This window comes from Oncorhynchus gorbuscha, linkage group LG08, assembly GCF_021184085.1.
Source record: "Oncorhynchus gorbuscha isolate QuinsamMale2020 ecotype Even-year linkage group LG08, OgorEven_v1.0, whole genome shotgun sequence".
In the NCBI taxonomy this organism is placed as follows: domain Eukaryota; kingdom Metazoa; phylum Chordata; class Actinopteri; order Salmoniformes; family Salmonidae; genus Oncorhynchus; species Oncorhynchus gorbuscha.
In genome coordinates this window covers 70492428-70509626 of record NC_060180.1, presented here as the reverse complement: position 1 = coordinate 70509626, position 17199 = coordinate 70492428, and the positions used below count along the sequence as shown (strand labels likewise).

At 41.0% G+C, this 17199-nt stretch overlaps 1 protein-coding gene across 1 annotated transcript; it reads right to left on the bottom strand.

Annotated features, from left to right (window-relative positions):
* Positions 1 to 3716: 3716 nt before the first annotated feature.
* On the bottom strand, positions 3717 to 10886 carry LOC124042143 (ras-related protein Rab-18-B-like). Its single transcript, XM_046360518.1, has 7 exons — positions 10718 to 10886; positions 10126 to 10181; positions 9865 to 9926; positions 7178 to 7250; positions 6709 to 6830; positions 6392 to 6458; positions 3717 to 5471 (listed from the first exon to the last, which is right to left on the bottom strand). The coding sequence occupies exons 1-7, from the start codon at positions 10783 to 10785 to the stop codon at positions 5299 to 5301; spliced, it is 621 nt and encodes a 206-aa protein (XP_046216474.1). The 5' UTR covers positions 10786 to 10886; the 3' UTR covers positions 3717 to 5298.
* Positions 10887 to 17199: the final 6313 nt, after the last annotated feature.

The window sequence follows — 17199 nt, the reverse complement described above, 5'->3', positions numbered from 1 at the left end:
CACATTTAAAAAAAACAATTTTTATAGAGGCCAACTGAAGTTTAGGACTCAAAGTTTTCGCACCTTCTTCCGTGATTGGTCAACTGTAGGGATTCTTTAATAGTCTTTGTTGTCATTCAACGAGAGAGACGACTTGTTTTCATGCACATTTTTCATTGAGAAATACAGCACCAAACATCTTAGTAATTGCGTGGCTACGATCTCCACGGCAAAATCAATGACCGATTTCTTGAGTTACTGTATCTTAGATTCATTCTGACTCTTTTTAGGAAGTATATATTGGCTACAGCTTCTCAAAATGGACAAACAGTACTATTTTCTCATTTTTCAAGCGAAGGTCTTCAGTGAGTTTACGAGCACACTCGTTTGGTTAGCCTAGCCGACTTTGGCTAGCCACTAGTCGAACTGAAGCACGTCCAAGTAACCACATGACTTTAAATATGCTGAAAAGTGGAGCAGAGACAATGTTGTGCCAACCTGATTCTTGCTTCTTTGGAATGCTTCTGGCTTTTTCTTCCAAGACGGACAGTTCCACCTACCAGATAACCAACAGTTCCTTCAGAATGTATTCATACCCATTGACTTATTCCACATTTTGTTGTGTTACAGCCTGAATACAAAACGTATTAAATATTATTTATTTTTCTCTCACCCATCTACACACAATAATGACAAAGATAAAATATATTTTTTTTTAAATGTCTACAAATGAAACTCAGAAATCTAATTTACATAAGTTATAAGACACATAAGACACTTCAAATTGAGCTCAGGTGCATCCAATTTCCTTTGATCAATTTCCTTTGAGATCTCATTACAACTTGGGAGTCTACCTGTGGCCAATTTAACTGGTTGGACATGACTTAGAAAGAAACACCCCTTTATATATAAGGTCTCACAGTTGACAGTGCATGTAAAAGCAGAAACTATATCATGAAGTCCAAGGACCTGTCCGTAGATCTCCCAGATAGAATTGTGATGAGGCATGTACTGTATCTGGGGAAGGGTATAAAACAATTTCTAGAATGTCAAAAATCTCCAAGAGCACAGTGGTGTCTACCATTGGGAAATTGAAAAAATATGAAACAACCCAGAATCTGCCTAGAGCTGGCTGGACAACCAAGCAAGAAGGACCTTGGTCAGGGAGGTGACCAAGAACCCAATGACCACTCTGACAGAACTACAGAGTTCCTTGCCTGAGATGGGAGAACCTGCCAAAAGGACAACAGTCTCTACAACATTTCAACAATCTAGGCTTTATGGGAAAGTGGCCAGATGGAAGCCACTATTGAGAAAAAGGCACATGACAGCACACCTGGAGTTTGCAAAAAAGGCATGTGAAAGACAAGAGATCATAAGACAAAAATTGCTCTGGCCTGAAAGCAAAATGCCTGGAAAAAAACAGGCACAGCTCATCACCCGTCTAACACCATCCCTACTGTGAAGCATGGTGGTGGTAGCATTATTCTATGGGGATGATTTTCAGTGGCAGGGACTTGGGAGACTGGTAAGAATGAAAAAAACAACTATAAATGAATAGTCCCAAATACAGGAAAATCCTTGATGAGAACCTGCTTCAGAGTGCAGATGACCTTAGACTGGGTTGAAGATTTACGTTCCAACAGGACAATGACAGCAAGCATACAGCCAAAGCAATGAAGCAATGCTGGAATGGCTTCAGAACAAGAATGTGAAAGTCCTTGAGTGACCCAGCCAAAGCCCAAACTTCAATCCCATTGAAAATCTGTGGAAAGATTTGAAGATTGCTGTTCACTGACACTTCCCATCTAATTTAACAGAGCTTGAGAAAAATCTCCAAGGAAGAATGGGAGGAAAATCCCCAAATTCAGATGTGCAAAGTTGATACAGACATACCCCAGATGACTCAAAGCTGATACAGACATACCCCAGATGACTCAAAGCAGTAATCATAGCCAAAGGTGCTTCTAAAACGCGATTGACTCAGGGGTGTGAATACTTATGTAAATGTGATATCTTTATTTACATTTCCAAAAACATGTTTTCACTTTGGCATTATTGGCTATTGTGTGTAGATGGGTGAGAGAGAGAAAAAAATGGATGTAATATATTTTGAATTCAGGCTGTAACACGACAACATATGGAATAAGTCAAAGGGGTCTGAAGGAACTGCATACTACATGGTTAACAAGTCTCATTCATTCACCACTTCCTGCCTTATAGTATTTCTATCGGATTGTAATGTTTGAGCGATAAAAAAATGATATTGAGGGGGTCAATGTGTGCATTTCTTTATTGTAACCGTGAGATATATTTGATTACATTTTTGACGATTGACTATTTAAGAAAAATTCTCAATTCTCAAAAATTCTCAGTGACTTGTTATATTCACTTTTTAAAGACTGTATTTGTATCCTAGGTATAAATATTATCACAACATAGCAGTGCAAATACTTTTGAAATAATACATTTGATTAAATAAATGTGAAACATGTTCAACTTCTCTTGCTAATCCTATCCCACTAGGCTATACCTTACTAAAAATGATGAATTTTGGTTTTTTTTGCTCAGAAACCACTTATGTCTCGTTCTTATAGAATGAGTTTTAAGGCTGCACAACCATACATCTGCTAGTTAAACTTCTTTTTTTTTATCACTGTATTGGCCATCTGACAGAGTGGACTTATCATGATGCATTTTGGGGACATTCTCCTGACACTGAACATACGCACATAATCATAAATTGGGCTCAGAGACAATACCCTAAAACATAGCTTAGTAGCATTTTCCACTGGTCCCTTTCACATGCTTTGGTGACATCATGAGTAGTGTGTTCAAAGTCTTGCCTGTTGAGCTAGATCTGTAGAAGTTTATCAGGAAAGTTTCTCACATCTATCCAATGAGTGGACAAAACATTATGAACACTGCTCTTTCCATGACATAGCTTTCACCTGGTCAGTCTATGATCCCTTATTGGTGTCACTTGTTAAATCAAATCAAATCAAATGTATTTATATAGCCCTTCGTACATCAGGTAATATCTCAAAGTGCTGTACAGAAACCCAGCCTAAAACCCCAAACAGCAAGCAAATCCACTTCAATCAGTGTAGATGAAGAGGAGGAGACATGTTAAAGAAGGATGTTTAAGTCTGGAGACATGGATTGTGTACGTGTGCCATTCAGGGTGAATGGGCAAGACAAAATATTTAAGTGCCTTTGAACAGGGTATGGAAGTAGGTGCCAGGTGCACCGGGATTGTGCCAAGAACTGCAACGCTGCTGGATTTCTTGCTCAACAGTTTCAAATCAAATAACATTCTGATTTGTCCCGTGTGTGTCAAGAATGGTCCACCACCTAAAGGACATCCAGCCAACTTGACACATGGGCCAGCATCCCTGTGGAACACTTTTGATACCTTGTAGAGTCCATGCCCTGATGAATTCATGCTGTTCAGGGGGGGGTTGCAACTCAATATCAGGAAGGTGCTCTTAATTTTTTGGACTCAGTATAAATACTGTAGTTTGGTTAGGTATAGCTAACATTGACATTCAATACAGTTCAACAACTAAAAGGACCTTTGGACTGTATTAAAGCTATGATTATCATAAGAAAACAAATAGTTAAAGAATACCGGTACGCGCATTCCCCACAAACATTCAGCTCGTAAAAAATAGCCTATTGCAGTAGAGAAATAGTGCTCTGGAGGCAACTCGAACAGCAAACTCAAAACCAGAACATTCCTCTTCTTCCCGTCGTCTTTTATTTCAGTTTGAAATAATACAAAATGTCCATGTCATGACCGAGCACAACACCACTTACAAGTGTCATTTGAATGTTATGGTATAGATATTCATAAGGTGATTCATAGATGGAAAACAAGCCCACTTAAAAAATAAAAAGTCAGACAAAAACTGAAGATACAACAAATATACAGGATCATTATTTAAAATTCAAATAGCAAAACATGCAAACATACTGTATATCTTGCTACAGATATACAGTTTCCAATCTGTCTTGACAATGAGTTTTTGCATGTACGTGTGGTGTCACATGACTGTGTGTAATATGTTACGGAGTGGACCATTTAACAAGACAGGCATGAGAGAAACCTATTGGGCTGATCCATGTAAATGCATCCCTTTTCCAGACCACGGGATACACTGAACATCCATAAGCATGCTTGAACTAACACCCATTATATAATATGAAGGCTTGATTGATTGATTGATTGATTGATTGATTGAAGGGCCAGCTAGGTCAGAATGAAAGCAAGTAGATTTTTTTTTTTTTAAAAGAAAAAAAAAACACTTTATTTTGCAATAGCTTTAATAAACTGGTAACTTTTTTCCCCCTTCAACATTTGAGCCAGTAACAGCTATGGATAAGCACACCACTAGGCTATATCAATGCCACATGGACTGTGGTTTACGAAGACGTAAAACATTGCATGCATGTTCCCACATCAGGAAATAAAAAGTGGAAGAAAATATAAAATATTTAACAGCTTGGAATAGAGAAATCACCAAGTAAATAAAATGGAAGAGGATAAAAAATAAATGACAATTGGTTGTCAACCAGTGGGATGGATACGTTTGAAGTGTACACTCTTCTTCCACGTTAAATGGATGTCTGTCTATGGCTAGGCGCACAATGCGTGGTGATGAATGCCTGTCAGCTGTTACGAAGTGCTTATGGGGAGGAGGGGGGGGGGTTATAGACCTACAAAACACTAGCTAGGACAAAGTGAAGGCGCGTGGAAGGTCTGAAGCCCCACCCCACATCGAAGGACTCTACCTTCATCTATTGGTCCTACGGTAACCATAGTTAAGGCATGCAGATCTACTCATCCAGTAGAAAACGACATAAATAGCGAAGGTTATAACTGCGGTATAACTTGGTAGGTACTTGACATGACGCAATGATCCTATTCATAACGTATTGCATAAACGTGTAGCAGAAGGTATTAAATATAGTGTAGAGAAGACCCCGTTTCACCATCCTGTGTTCGACAAGAGTTACAAGTGACTTGGTGTGGTTCAACAAACTTGATACGATAAAACAAAATGTACCTCCTTTAGCGTGATATTTTACACGTGATGAAAATCAACTGTGTTCTCAACACGACGCACTGTGACAACTGGCTGGCGTTACAGGAAGAGTGCAAACCGCAAAGTCCCTTTGTACCGAGACATCGGAAAGTGCAGATGTGAACCCTTTACCGTGACTCAGTATATAAAACACACACACAGTATATTAACGGACTCTTAATATCCTTCTCAGGTTCTGGTTTCCAGTATGCCGTTTGGGTTGGTTCCAGGTTTACAGTACGGAACAATATCCTCCACAGCCTCCAGCCCCGCGCTGCTCCTGGTCCCCCAGCTGAACGCCCCGTGGCTGGGCGTTGCTTTCCCAAAGCCCTGGAGTCTGGAGAATCTTCTCCACCAGCTCCTCGAAGGCACACTGGACGCCATCCCGTGTTTTAGCACTGGCCTCTATCAAAGTGGAAGGGCACATTAGTGTGATATTAGCATTAAGGGGGATGCAACAACAACAAAAACTCACTTCAAAACTATTTTAGGGTCTGTTTTGAATAAAAATGGGAGCAAAAGTGACAGTGGGTATACGTTTTCAGACTATTTCAGTTCAAGTCCCAGTAGCTGATTTTTTTAATGCATCAAAATATGTGCATGACAAGTGCCATTACAACATCGGACTGGGATGGATTTCTTCACCCCGAGAGTGATGTCTGAGTCACCCAGTCCATACATTAAGGTCATTTTCTAAGGAGATATCTTTACTCTGTTGATTTTCTGACTTATGATGGATGATGATCTTGATTTGGGCAATTTAGATTGACATGTGTAGACATACACACATTCAGCGTTCATAAAATATGAATGTTCGCATCTAGAAAAAGGTGTATGTACACGCACACACACACACACACACACACACACACTGGGCACTGTGTAGCCTACACGGCACATAGAAACAAAAACATGACCCTTTTCCATAAACCCTTTTATTTTGTCATTCTAAAATGGAAAGTCTTCAGAAATGCTATAACCTAATTTCAGGAGGCGATTGGAGCTGGGAAATAGAAACACATGTAGACATGAGGTTTGATAGATGATTGACTGCAGATTTGCGATCGTACTCCAGTTCTCCTGGAAGGGCTGCATCCTTCAGTGTTGTGCTGACAGTGGAGATTAGGAATGTCAAATGGAGAGTTACAGGATGACATCTGCGCCCGAATTCAAGAGTCTGCACACTTGTTGTAAAAGCTAGTCTCCAACTGGTATTTACTCACCAAACGGTGAAAGAGATCTTTAAGTAGTAGACCCCATTAACTTGAGTATCCGGGTTATTGTACTCAGACGCCCAGCTATTTTACAAAGACCCAAGAACTTACCAATAAAAAGCATGGAGTGTTTCCTTGCGAACTTAAGGCCTTCGTTTCGGTCAACTACACGGTTTTCCTGAAACAAAAAAAACTGAACTGTCAAATTTAACAATGGGTTCACATAACAGGTGTTACCCTGTGGGATGTGTAACGGCATCAGGTACAATACCAGCAACAAAACATTGCTAAGTGATAGGACTTTATTTGTTGCATTTGTTGCATCCAACACTGGAGACAATGGCAGCTAGGTGACAATAAGAGAAGTGCAGCTGAAAAGACAGATTCATGCCAGACAGGCATGACCCACAATGCACTGGGACACCCACCTCCTTATCAATCTTGTTCCCAACCAGCATTTTGACGAGGTCGTTCCGTGTGCAGTACGTCTCCAGTTCGTTCAGCCAGTTCTCCAGCCTAGTGAACGTGTCCCGTTTAGTGACATCGTACACTAACAGCAAAAAAAGAGGAGATTAACAGTGTCTGTAGCTTATCCATATCTACAATTAAAATGTGTTATACAAGCGCGGGGGGGTGGGGGTACGGAAATCATACTGTGAAGGTCCACAGTACTAGAGGTTCAGAATTGAGAATGTGAGTTGAATGGAGTATTTAAAATAGGCACCTCATTTTTGGGAGACCAGGGACTTCTCAGAGTATGACTGCTTTGTAATTTGACATCATAATGTCTAAGATCGTATGGCCAGGAGGAACCTGATCCTAGTTCAGCATGTTTAGTGTATACGGCTCCAGACGTGATAATATATGTTCACCACTGTTGGTCAAACAAACACTCACCCAGTATGACTCCCTGTGCACCACGGTAGTAGCTGGGCGTCAGGGTCCGGAACCTCTCCTGTCCTGCTGTGTCCTAACAGGCCCAAAAGTCAACAACAACCGGCGTCAATGAGAGAAAACAGTGTGTCAATTTTCAGCACTGAACACAGAAACTGTTACCCATGCCATGCCAGCGTCAAGAGGAATTCACTTCGTAGAAAGTATCAACACGCAGCATTATGGATAGGAATTATAACAACCTTTTCAATTAGTTTATGAAATTGTATTTTTTTTTTTGATGAGTCACAATTATCAAAATTTGATGAGACTATGAAGAGCTTCACATTTAGTAAATACTAAAACATGTCAATCTTCCCAGGTCCTGCTAGGATCTTGGATTTCACTTTGGGAGGCCAAACTTCCGCCGTCATAGCTTCTCTATGTGACACATTAGACAATAGCACCATCTCATGGTGCAACCCCATGGTGCTTGCAACTCTATCCTTGAACAAGCTGTTCTACATTTCCTTCAGAAAGGAGGAGTCGCACCTTTGAACGTCTTCCACATGTTGTTGTTACAGGGTGATAAATGGTTGTCAACCATCTACACATACACTATCTTGATTAGATAAGTATTCAACCCCCTGAGTCAACACATGTTAGAGCCACCTTTGGCAGTGATTATAGCTGTGAGTCTTTCTGGGTAAGTCTCTCAGAGCTTTCCACACCTGGATTGTACAATATTTGCACAGTAATTATTTTTTTTTTTAATTAAACAGGCAGTTAACCCACTGTTCCTAAGCCGTCATTGAAAATAAGAATTTGTTCTTATCTGACTTGCCTAGTTAAATAAAGGTAAAATTAAAAAACAGAGATGAGGTAGTCATTCAAAAATCATTTTAAACACTATTATTGCACACAGAGTGAGTCCACGCAACATATTGTGACTTGCTAAGCAAATGTTTACTCCTGAGCTTATTTAGGCTTGCTATAACAAATGGGTTGAATACTTAAGTACTCACATAATTCCACTGACATTATTTAGTAGGCTAGTGACAAAGTATCAATTTAAAACTCAGGCTGTAACACAAAATGTGTAAAAAGGTCAAGGGGTGTGAATACTTTCTGAAGACACTGTATGAAGTTCTTCTGAAATAGAGCATCTTGGGATGTGTTCAGGAGGCAGGGAAGGAACAAACGTTCTGAAACTTAGGAGGTAACCTATCGGAATGTACAATAACATGGACCCAAGGACAGTCATGTTTGCATAAAATAAACAGAAAAATTACCATTTGCATTTCAGGTAAAATAACAACCCAATGTCCAACCCCAGGTCAAACGAGCTAGCAACATCTAGTTAGCCAAATGTCCATTAATGTTTCATATGTATTTTGAACCTGCACCCAAAAGAGTCGGTTGTTCGCGTCTGGTTTGGACAGACGAAATCAAAATGCGCGTATCGATTCATTTTCAAAACCTTTTTTTGTGCCTGCTGAAACAACCTTAAACACTGTTTAGCCTCAAAACTAAATTTTGATATCATAGATGGTCAGTCCATAGCTGTGTCTATGATGTTGAGTGGATACATTTCTCCATGCCTGAACAAGTATCTGTGCGTTATAAAAAACACCCAGAAAGCTCTGATTCAACAAATGTCAAAATATATGTTTATCACCAAATATGGAGTTTCGTTGAGCAACTATCTTAATTTACTCCCGTTACAACTGGCATGTACTTCCAACCATTTAAAAAAAAAAATTAAACATACTTGCAACCGAGAAAGGTCACAGGTCAGAAAACTACAACAGGCATTGTTCAGTTGCTTGTACATTACTTATTTTGACCTTTGTTATAAGTACATACCAGCCGTAACGGCATAAATTAAAATCGCTGCTCAGTGAAATTCCTTATTTGGTGATAAACATATTTTTACATTAGAATGCTTGCAGAGCTGGTGAATGAGAATCTGAGTCAGAGCTTTCTGGGCATTAGAGAAGTCTATAACACACAGATACTGGTTCACCATCCGTTATTTACCAAAACACTGGCAAGTGGCAACGTTGTTTTTGTTTGCACTGCAGATTATCCCTTTAAGAATGTGAATTTCCACCTCCCGGATGGCACAGCTGGCGCGCAGTGTACTGCAGCGCCAGCTGTGTCATCCCCGAGTCCCTGGGTTCACGCCCAGGCTCTGTCGTAACCAGCCGCGACCGGGAGATCCGTGGGGCGATGCACAATTGGCCTAGTGTCGTCCGGGTTAGGGAGGGCTTGGTCGGTAGGGATGTCCTTGTCTCATCGCGCACCAGCGACTCCTGTGGCGGGCCGGGCGCAGTGCATGCTAGCCAAGGTTGCCAGGTGCATGGTGTACCCCCGACACATTGGTGCGGCTGGCTTCCGGGTTGGATGCACGCTGTGTTAAGAAGCAGTACGGCTGGTTGGGTTGTGTATCGGAGGACGCATGACTTTCAACCTTCGTCTCTCCCGAGCCCGTACGGGAGTTGTAGCGATGAGACAAAATAGTAGCTACTACAACAATTGGATACGACAAAATTGGGGAGAAAAAGGGGTTAAAATGTTTTTGTTTTTTTAAGTGCATTTCCTGATGTTCACTTCACAGAGTACATTGGCCACACCTTAGAAAAATCAACCTAATTACAGTGGAAGAGCTTAGATTTGAATGATAATACATTACATTTTCATACACTTACCCAAATAGCGAGCTTGGCACTATTCCCATCCACTGCAATTGTTTTTACTTTGAAATCCACACCTGTGTCAAAAAGAGGGAGGCAGGAGCAGACTCAAGTGGTGACCCATAAATATGAATAGCCTAATGTGTGAGACATAACAATATTCCACTGTCACATAGGCCTAGCAAAGGTGTCAAAACAGCTGTTAATAAGAGTGGGAATGCTGTGTTTTCCCCTTCCCATTAACAGTGCACTGGGGCATACTCCTTTAGGACTTACCTATGGTTGCTGCCAGGTCTGGGTCAAAAGTATCATCTGTGAATCTCAGGAGAAGACTGTTTGGGATACAGAAGGGAAACACCACGTCTGAGAGCAGGCATTTTAACACTGACACACCAGATATAGTCTACCTAGCCCACAACCTATGAAAACTATTTAGTTAGCTAACTAACAAGGGCTGGGGTGGGTTTGCCACACTCCACCAGCTCCAGATAGCTAGCTTGTAGATCAACCGGTATCTGGGCAAACGAGAAGGATGTGACAAGATCTCCTCTGTACCCAGAAAGCTACTCGTCGTTTCGTTTACCCAGCAGATACTGGTTCTACGAGACAAAGATAAATAACTAACACGTAGCTAGCAATTTACCTGCAAATATTTTAAATAATCATCAAGTAAGATGATAAAAAAGCAAGTGTAGGAAAGTTATTTTTATTCCCAATTCAAAGGACAAACGGATGCAGCTGGTTATACAGCTAGCGTTAGCTAAGAAAAGTTACATAGTGTGGCTAAGGTTAGCTCAAGATAACGTTACTAGGCTAAATAGCCTCCCTGTAATGAGCAAAACTTCAACAACAAAAAATACTATCTTACCTTGACTTGCCAACACCACTCTCACCAATTATCAATATTTTCAAAGTTGTCAACACGTCGTCGTCCATATTTCTAACGTTTTTCTAAGCTGTCTTATAATCAATTTTTGGGGGGTGTTTGTCTGACGTTGACAGTGCGATTTTCGGCTCGGTGTTGTGACCGCTACAACAGTAACGAAGCACTTCCGGTTCTTGGTTTTTATTTCTTCCTTCAAAATAATAGTACTATCCGGTAAACTGTGTACAATGAACACTTCATTAATTGTGAAGGCAAACATGATCGAAAATATGGAAACGTTTCAACATTTATTATAGTATATTAATTTGTCTCACACCTTGGTTCCTAGTGAATACACCCCTGGATTTTTCTTATGGAACATGCATATTGCTGTTACAGTGTAGGAACCATAGTTTAGGTCCATATTTACCTGGGGACCCTCCTGGTTAACCAGTTTGATGACTATGTTCAGTTATGCATATGAAACATTCTCAGAGTAAATTCAGAAAAATGTGATGCTGTTTAATATTTAACCCTATTATCATTACAAATGTCCCTTTACAAGTCTATAGTTTAGATAGAAGGGGGGAGGGGTACGGTCCTGTGATAGACTAAATTCTGTCTAAGGGGTGTACTTGTACATCAAGCTGCCTCACACTACAGAAACAAGAGATAGACTAGCGTCCTGTCTAGGGGGTGTACTTGTACATCAAGCTGCCTCACACTACGGAAACAAGAGATAGACTAGTGTCCTGTCTAGGGGGTGTACTTGTACATCAAGCTGCCTCACACCACAGAAACAGGAGATAGACTCCTGCTCCTATGAGTCGTTCCGACTAGCACAAGCTTAGGCTACCTACTTACCTGCTGCTGTGCTTGTAAGATAAAAAGTGAAAGTGGTTAGAGATAATCAATCACCTTTACAATGTAGATCATGATATTATTTTTAAGTGGGACTAAGGATGTAGTGGGACTAAGATGCTGGGCATGGGTAATAACATCATTTCATTCGGACAAGAATACTGAAAGAACAAGATTGTTATTCAATAAAGACTTTGTTCTCCATAGAGTCAGCTGGGGATAGAGACAAAGTAGCGTCACAATTCAACGGCTCAGACACGAGAGGTATGTGGCAGGGTCTACAGTCAACCACGGACTACAAAAAGAAAACCAGCCCCGTCTCGGACCACGATGTCTCACTCCCAGACAAACTAAACAACTTCTTTGCTCGCTTTGAGGATAATACAGTGCCACCGACACGGCCGGCTACCAAAACCAGCAGGCTCTCCTTCACTGCAGCCAACATGAGTAAAACATTTAAACGTGTTAACCCTTGCAGGGCTGCTGGCCCAGACGGCATCCCTAGCCGTGTTCTTAGAGCATGCGCAGACCAGCTGACTGGTGTGTTTACGGACATAATCAAGCCTTATCCCAATCTGCTGTTCCCACATGCTTCAAGAGGGCCACCATTGTTCCTGTTCCCAAGAAAGCTAAGGTAACTGAGCTAAATGACAATCACCCCGTAGCACTCACTTCTGCCATCATGAAGTGCTTTGAGAGACTAGTCAAGGACCATATCATCTTCACTCTACCTGACACCCTAGACCCACTCCAATTTTCTTACCGCCCCAATAGGTCCACAGACGACGCAATCGCAATCACACTGCACACTGCCCTAACTCATCTGGACAAGAGGAATACCTATGTAAAAATGCTGATCATCGACTACAGCTCAGCATTTAACACCATAGTACCCTCCAAACTCGTCATTAAGCTCAAGACCCTGGGTCTCGACCCCGCCCTGTGCAACTGGGTCCTGGACTTCCTAACGGACCACCCCCAGGTGGTGAGGGTAGGAAACAACATCTCCACCCCACTGATCCTCAACACTGGGGCCCCACAAGGGTGCGTTCTCAGCCCTCTCCTGTACTCCCTGTTCACCCATGACTGCGTGGCCATGCACGCCTCCAACTCAATCATCAAGTTTGCAGAGTACACTACAGTGGTAGGCTTGATTATCAACAACGACGAGACGGCCTACAGGGAGGAGGTGAGGGCCCTGGGAGTGTGGTGTCAGGAAAATATCCTCACACCCAATGTCAACAAAACAAATGAGATGATCGTGGACTTCAGGAAACAGCAGAGGGAGCAGCCCCCATCCACATCGACGGGACAGTAGTGGAGAAGGTGGAAAGTTTCAAGTTCCTCGGCATACACATCACGGACAAACTGAAATGGTCCACCCACACAGACAGTGTGGTAAAGAAGGCACAGCAGCGCCTCTTCAAAATCAGGAGGCTGAAGAAATTCGGCTTGTTACCAAAAACACTCACAAACTTTTACAGATGCACAATTGAGAGCATCCTGTCGGGCTGTATCACCGCCTGGTACGGCAACTGCTCCGCGCACAACCGTAAGGCTCTCCAGAGGGTAGTGAGGTCTGCACAACGCATCACCGGGGGCAAACTACCTGCCCTCCAGGACACCTACACCACCCGATGTCACAGGAAGGCCAAAAAGATCATCAAGGACAACAACCATCTGAGCCACTGCCTGTTCACCACACTACCATCCAGAAGGTGAAGTCAGTGCAGGTGCATCAAAGAGGGGACCGAGAGACTGAAATCTCAAGGCCGTCAGACTGTTAAACAGCCATCACTAACATTGAGTGGCTGCTGCCAACATGCTGACTCATCTCTAGCCACTTTAATAATAACACATTTGATATAATAAATGTATCACTAGCCACTTTAAACAATGACACTTTATATAATGTTTACATACCCTACATTACTCATCTGATATGTATATACTGTACTCTATACCATCTACTGCATCTTGCCTATGCTGTTCGGCCATCGCTCATCCATATATACATATTCTTATTCATTGCTTTATACTTGTGTGTATATTGTAGTTGTTGTGAAATTGTTAGATCACTTGTTAGATATTACTGCATGGTTGGAACTAGAAGCACAAGCATTTCGCTACACTCACATTGATATCTGCTAACCATCTGCATGTGACAAATAGCATTTGATTTGATTTGGATGAGTCAGCTGGAAGTTGAGCAGAGAATCCAGGAGAGAGTGAAGGAGCAGAAGGAACAACAGGCTGTGGAGTCTGTCAATGTGAGGACAGTGTTACGGACCAGAGGAGACGCATCATTTCCTTTTCCTGTCAGCCAGGCCTGGCAGCAGAACAAACACACCAGTCAGGCATTTGATTGTCATGAGAGACATGTCAGTGTTTAGTATTGAGACATGTTTTGCATGCATTGACATGTTGGGTGTTTAGGTAATAAGCTCTGTGATATTGTGGTATCATATTGCCTAAGAGCTAGATACAAACATATGTCTGTTGGTGATTGTCCTGAATAAATAAGATGTGCCAATTATGTTAATTGTCATATTTGTAATATGGTATGAGGATATGATGATATATGAAATTATTAAACTATGAATTGAGTTATGTATTTTAATATTCACAAGTTACCAATTTCAGTGGCAGTAGAGAATAAAGAATATCTACGATCAATATTCTCTGAAGATTACTCATTATCTTTTAAAATAATCCAGCCCACATATTAGAATATTAAGATAGTTATTCATCAATACAATCAACATTTTATAACACTAATCAAAATATTGACAATATTTACAGCGATTGTGGTTAGAGTGAGAGAGCAAGCACACTCTCCGATCCCACCGCCCCCCTCCCACTGTGGGGAACAAGTAGCCTGGGTATACCAATATGTTTGTGCTAACATTCCACTGCTTCCCACTCCTTGTCATGCCAAACATGGATGTTAGCACAAAACAGGTTGTTGATTTCAGGCTACGGAACAGGCTGTCTGGGCTCCAATTTACAGGGAATGAACTGCTTAACATGGAGCCTTTCTCTTCTCTATCTCTGTCCTGAAAGCATTCTGCACAGGCAGAAGTGGAGGACAAAGAGAGGATCTTTACTGAGCTGATCTGCTCCATTGAGAGAAGGTGCTCTGAGCTGAAGGAGCTGGTCAGAAACAAGGAGAAGGCTGAAGTGAGTTGGGCTGACAGACTCCTGGAACAACTGGAGAAGGAGATAGCTGAGCTAAGGAGTAGAAGTGCTGAGCTGGAGCAGGTCTCACACACACATGATCACATCAATTTCCTTCAGCTAACTATACTGCCTTGTTAGAGGTGCTAGTGATATGAAAAATAATTCAGAATTGAAAATACATTTTCATTCTCTCAATCTATTCTGTCTGTCTGTGTTCATGTGCCTGCCTGGCTATTTCTCTCCCTCTAACTCTCCATTTCTCTCAGTCTCTCCCCCCTTCTCTCCAGGGTTATCAGTCTCTCTCCAGTCACAGTGCACATTCAGACGTACCCAGCCTCATTGCCTATCCTCATCAGTGCTTTGAAGATGCGAGTGAGGCTGTGTCTTAGCTGAGAGAGTAACTAGAAAACATCCTTACAGAAGAATGGACAATAATCTCCACTACAGGTGGGTGGAAATGATCCCAAAATGTTAAATAATACTAAAATACAAAACATACTAAGGGGGGATTTTATGGAGTTCTTTATATTCTCTATAGAGTTCTCTATTTAGTTCTCTATGGAGTTCTTTATGGAGTTCTTTATATTCTCTATAGAGTTCTCTATTTAGTTCTCTATGGAGTTCTTTATGGAGTTCTTTATATTCTCTATAGAGTTCTCTATTTAGTTCTCTATGGAGTTCTTTATGGAGTTCTTTATATTCTCTATAGAGTTCTCTATTTAGTTCTCTATGGAGTTCTTTATGGAGTTCTTTATATTCTCTATAGAGTTCTCTATTTAGTTCTCTATGGAGTTCTTTATGGAGTTCTCTATAGAGTTCTCTATAGAGTTGTCTATGGAGTTCTTTATGGAGTTCTTTATGTTCTCTATGGAGTTCTCTATGGAGTTCTCTATGTAGTTATCTATGTAGTTATCTATGGAGTTCTCTATTTAGTTCTCTATGGAGTTCTCTATGTAGTTATTTATGTAGTTCTCTCTGGAGTTCTTTATTGAGTTCTCTATGGAGTTTTTTATGTTCTCTATGGAGTTCTTTATGTTCTATGTTCTCTATGGAGTTGTTTATGGAGTTCTCTATAGAGTTCTTTATGTAGTTCTCTATGGAGTTCTTTATGGAGTTCTCTATTGAGTTCTTTATGGAGTTCTCTATGGAGTTCTTTAAAGTTCTATGTTCTCTATGGAGTTGTTTATGGAGTTCTCTATGGAGTTCTTTATGTTCTCTATCAAGTTCTTTATGTAGTTTTCTATGTAGTTCTCTATGGAGTTCTTTATGGAGTTCTTTATGTTCTCTATGGAGTTATTTATGGAGTTTTCTATGTAGTTCTCTATGGAGTTCTTTATGGAGTTCTTTATGTTCTCTATGAAGTTCTTTATGGAGTTCTCTACGTAGTTCTCTATGGAGTTCCTTATGTTCTCTATGGAGTTCTCTAGGGAGTTCTTTATGTTCTCTATGGAGTTCTCTATGTAGTTCTCTATGTAGTTCTCTATGGAGTTCTCTATGTAGTTCTCTATGGAGTTCTCTATAGAGTTATCTATTTAGTTCTCTATGGAGTTCTCTTTTGAGTTCTCTATGTAGTTCTTTATGTAGTTCTCTATGGAGTTCTTTATGTAGTTCTCTATGGGGTTCTCTATGTTATCTATGGAGCTATTTATGTTATCTATGGAGTTCTCTTTGGAGTTCTTTATGGAGTTCTCTATGGAGTTCTCTATGGAGTTCTCTATGGAGTTATTTATGGAGTTTTCTGTGGAGTTGTCTATGGGGTTCTTTATGGAGTTCTCTATGGAGTTCTTTATGTTCTCTATGGAGTTCTCTATGGAGTTCTCTGTGGAGTTCTCTATGGAGTTCTTTATGGAGTTCTTTATGGAGTTTTGGTTTCCATAGCTGGATATCCTGTACAGAACTGCAGTTGCTTAGAAAATGTCCAAATGCACCAATCTGAATTAAACCTATAGGCCTAATATGTGTCCAGAAAACCATTCCTACAGATGCAGTCTTTTTTTGGCGTGCGTCACACCAGAGCATGCCACATTCGCGTGGATCAAAAGCTAGCTATGTGTATGTGACCAATAAAATCTGAGAACAGATTTTGCCACAATGATAAGTCCTGGAGTTTACGGTGCTTTAGTGGTGGTTAACATTGAGACTAAAGTATCATGTCCTCACTCCTCCAGAGTAGGAGTGTACCTGGATCACAAGTCAGGTACTCTGGCCTTCTACAGCATGAAGGATACAATGACCCTGTCACTCTGTGTAGTATTGTATGTCCAAGCCTACCAGTGTGTTTTCCCAGTTTTCCTGCAATGTCTTTTCTCCTTTTAGGACTCTAGTCCTTCTGGTTCTGATCCTTGCCTGTTCTGGAATCTGTTACCACCTGCCTGCCACTCTATTTTACCTTTATTTAACTATATTTGTTCAATGATGGCCTAGGAACAGTGGGTTAATAGCTT

What these genes read in the sequence shown, in the direction of transcription:
- LOC124042143 (XM_046360518.1), bottom strand. Translation starts at nt 10,785, where the DNA reads ATGGACGACGACGTGTTGACAACTTTGAAAATATTGATAATTGGTGAG. An exon ending in GTGCCAAGCTCGCTATTTGG is followed by an intron (nt 7,251 to 9,864) that starts GTAAGTGTATGA and finishes TGGGCCTGTTAG; the next exon opens with GACACAGCAGGACAGGAGAG. An exon ending in TGCACAGGGAGTCATACTGG is followed by an intron (nt 6,831 to 7,177) that starts GTGAGTGTTTGT and finishes TTTTGCTGTTAG; the next exon opens with TGTACGATGTCACTAAACGG.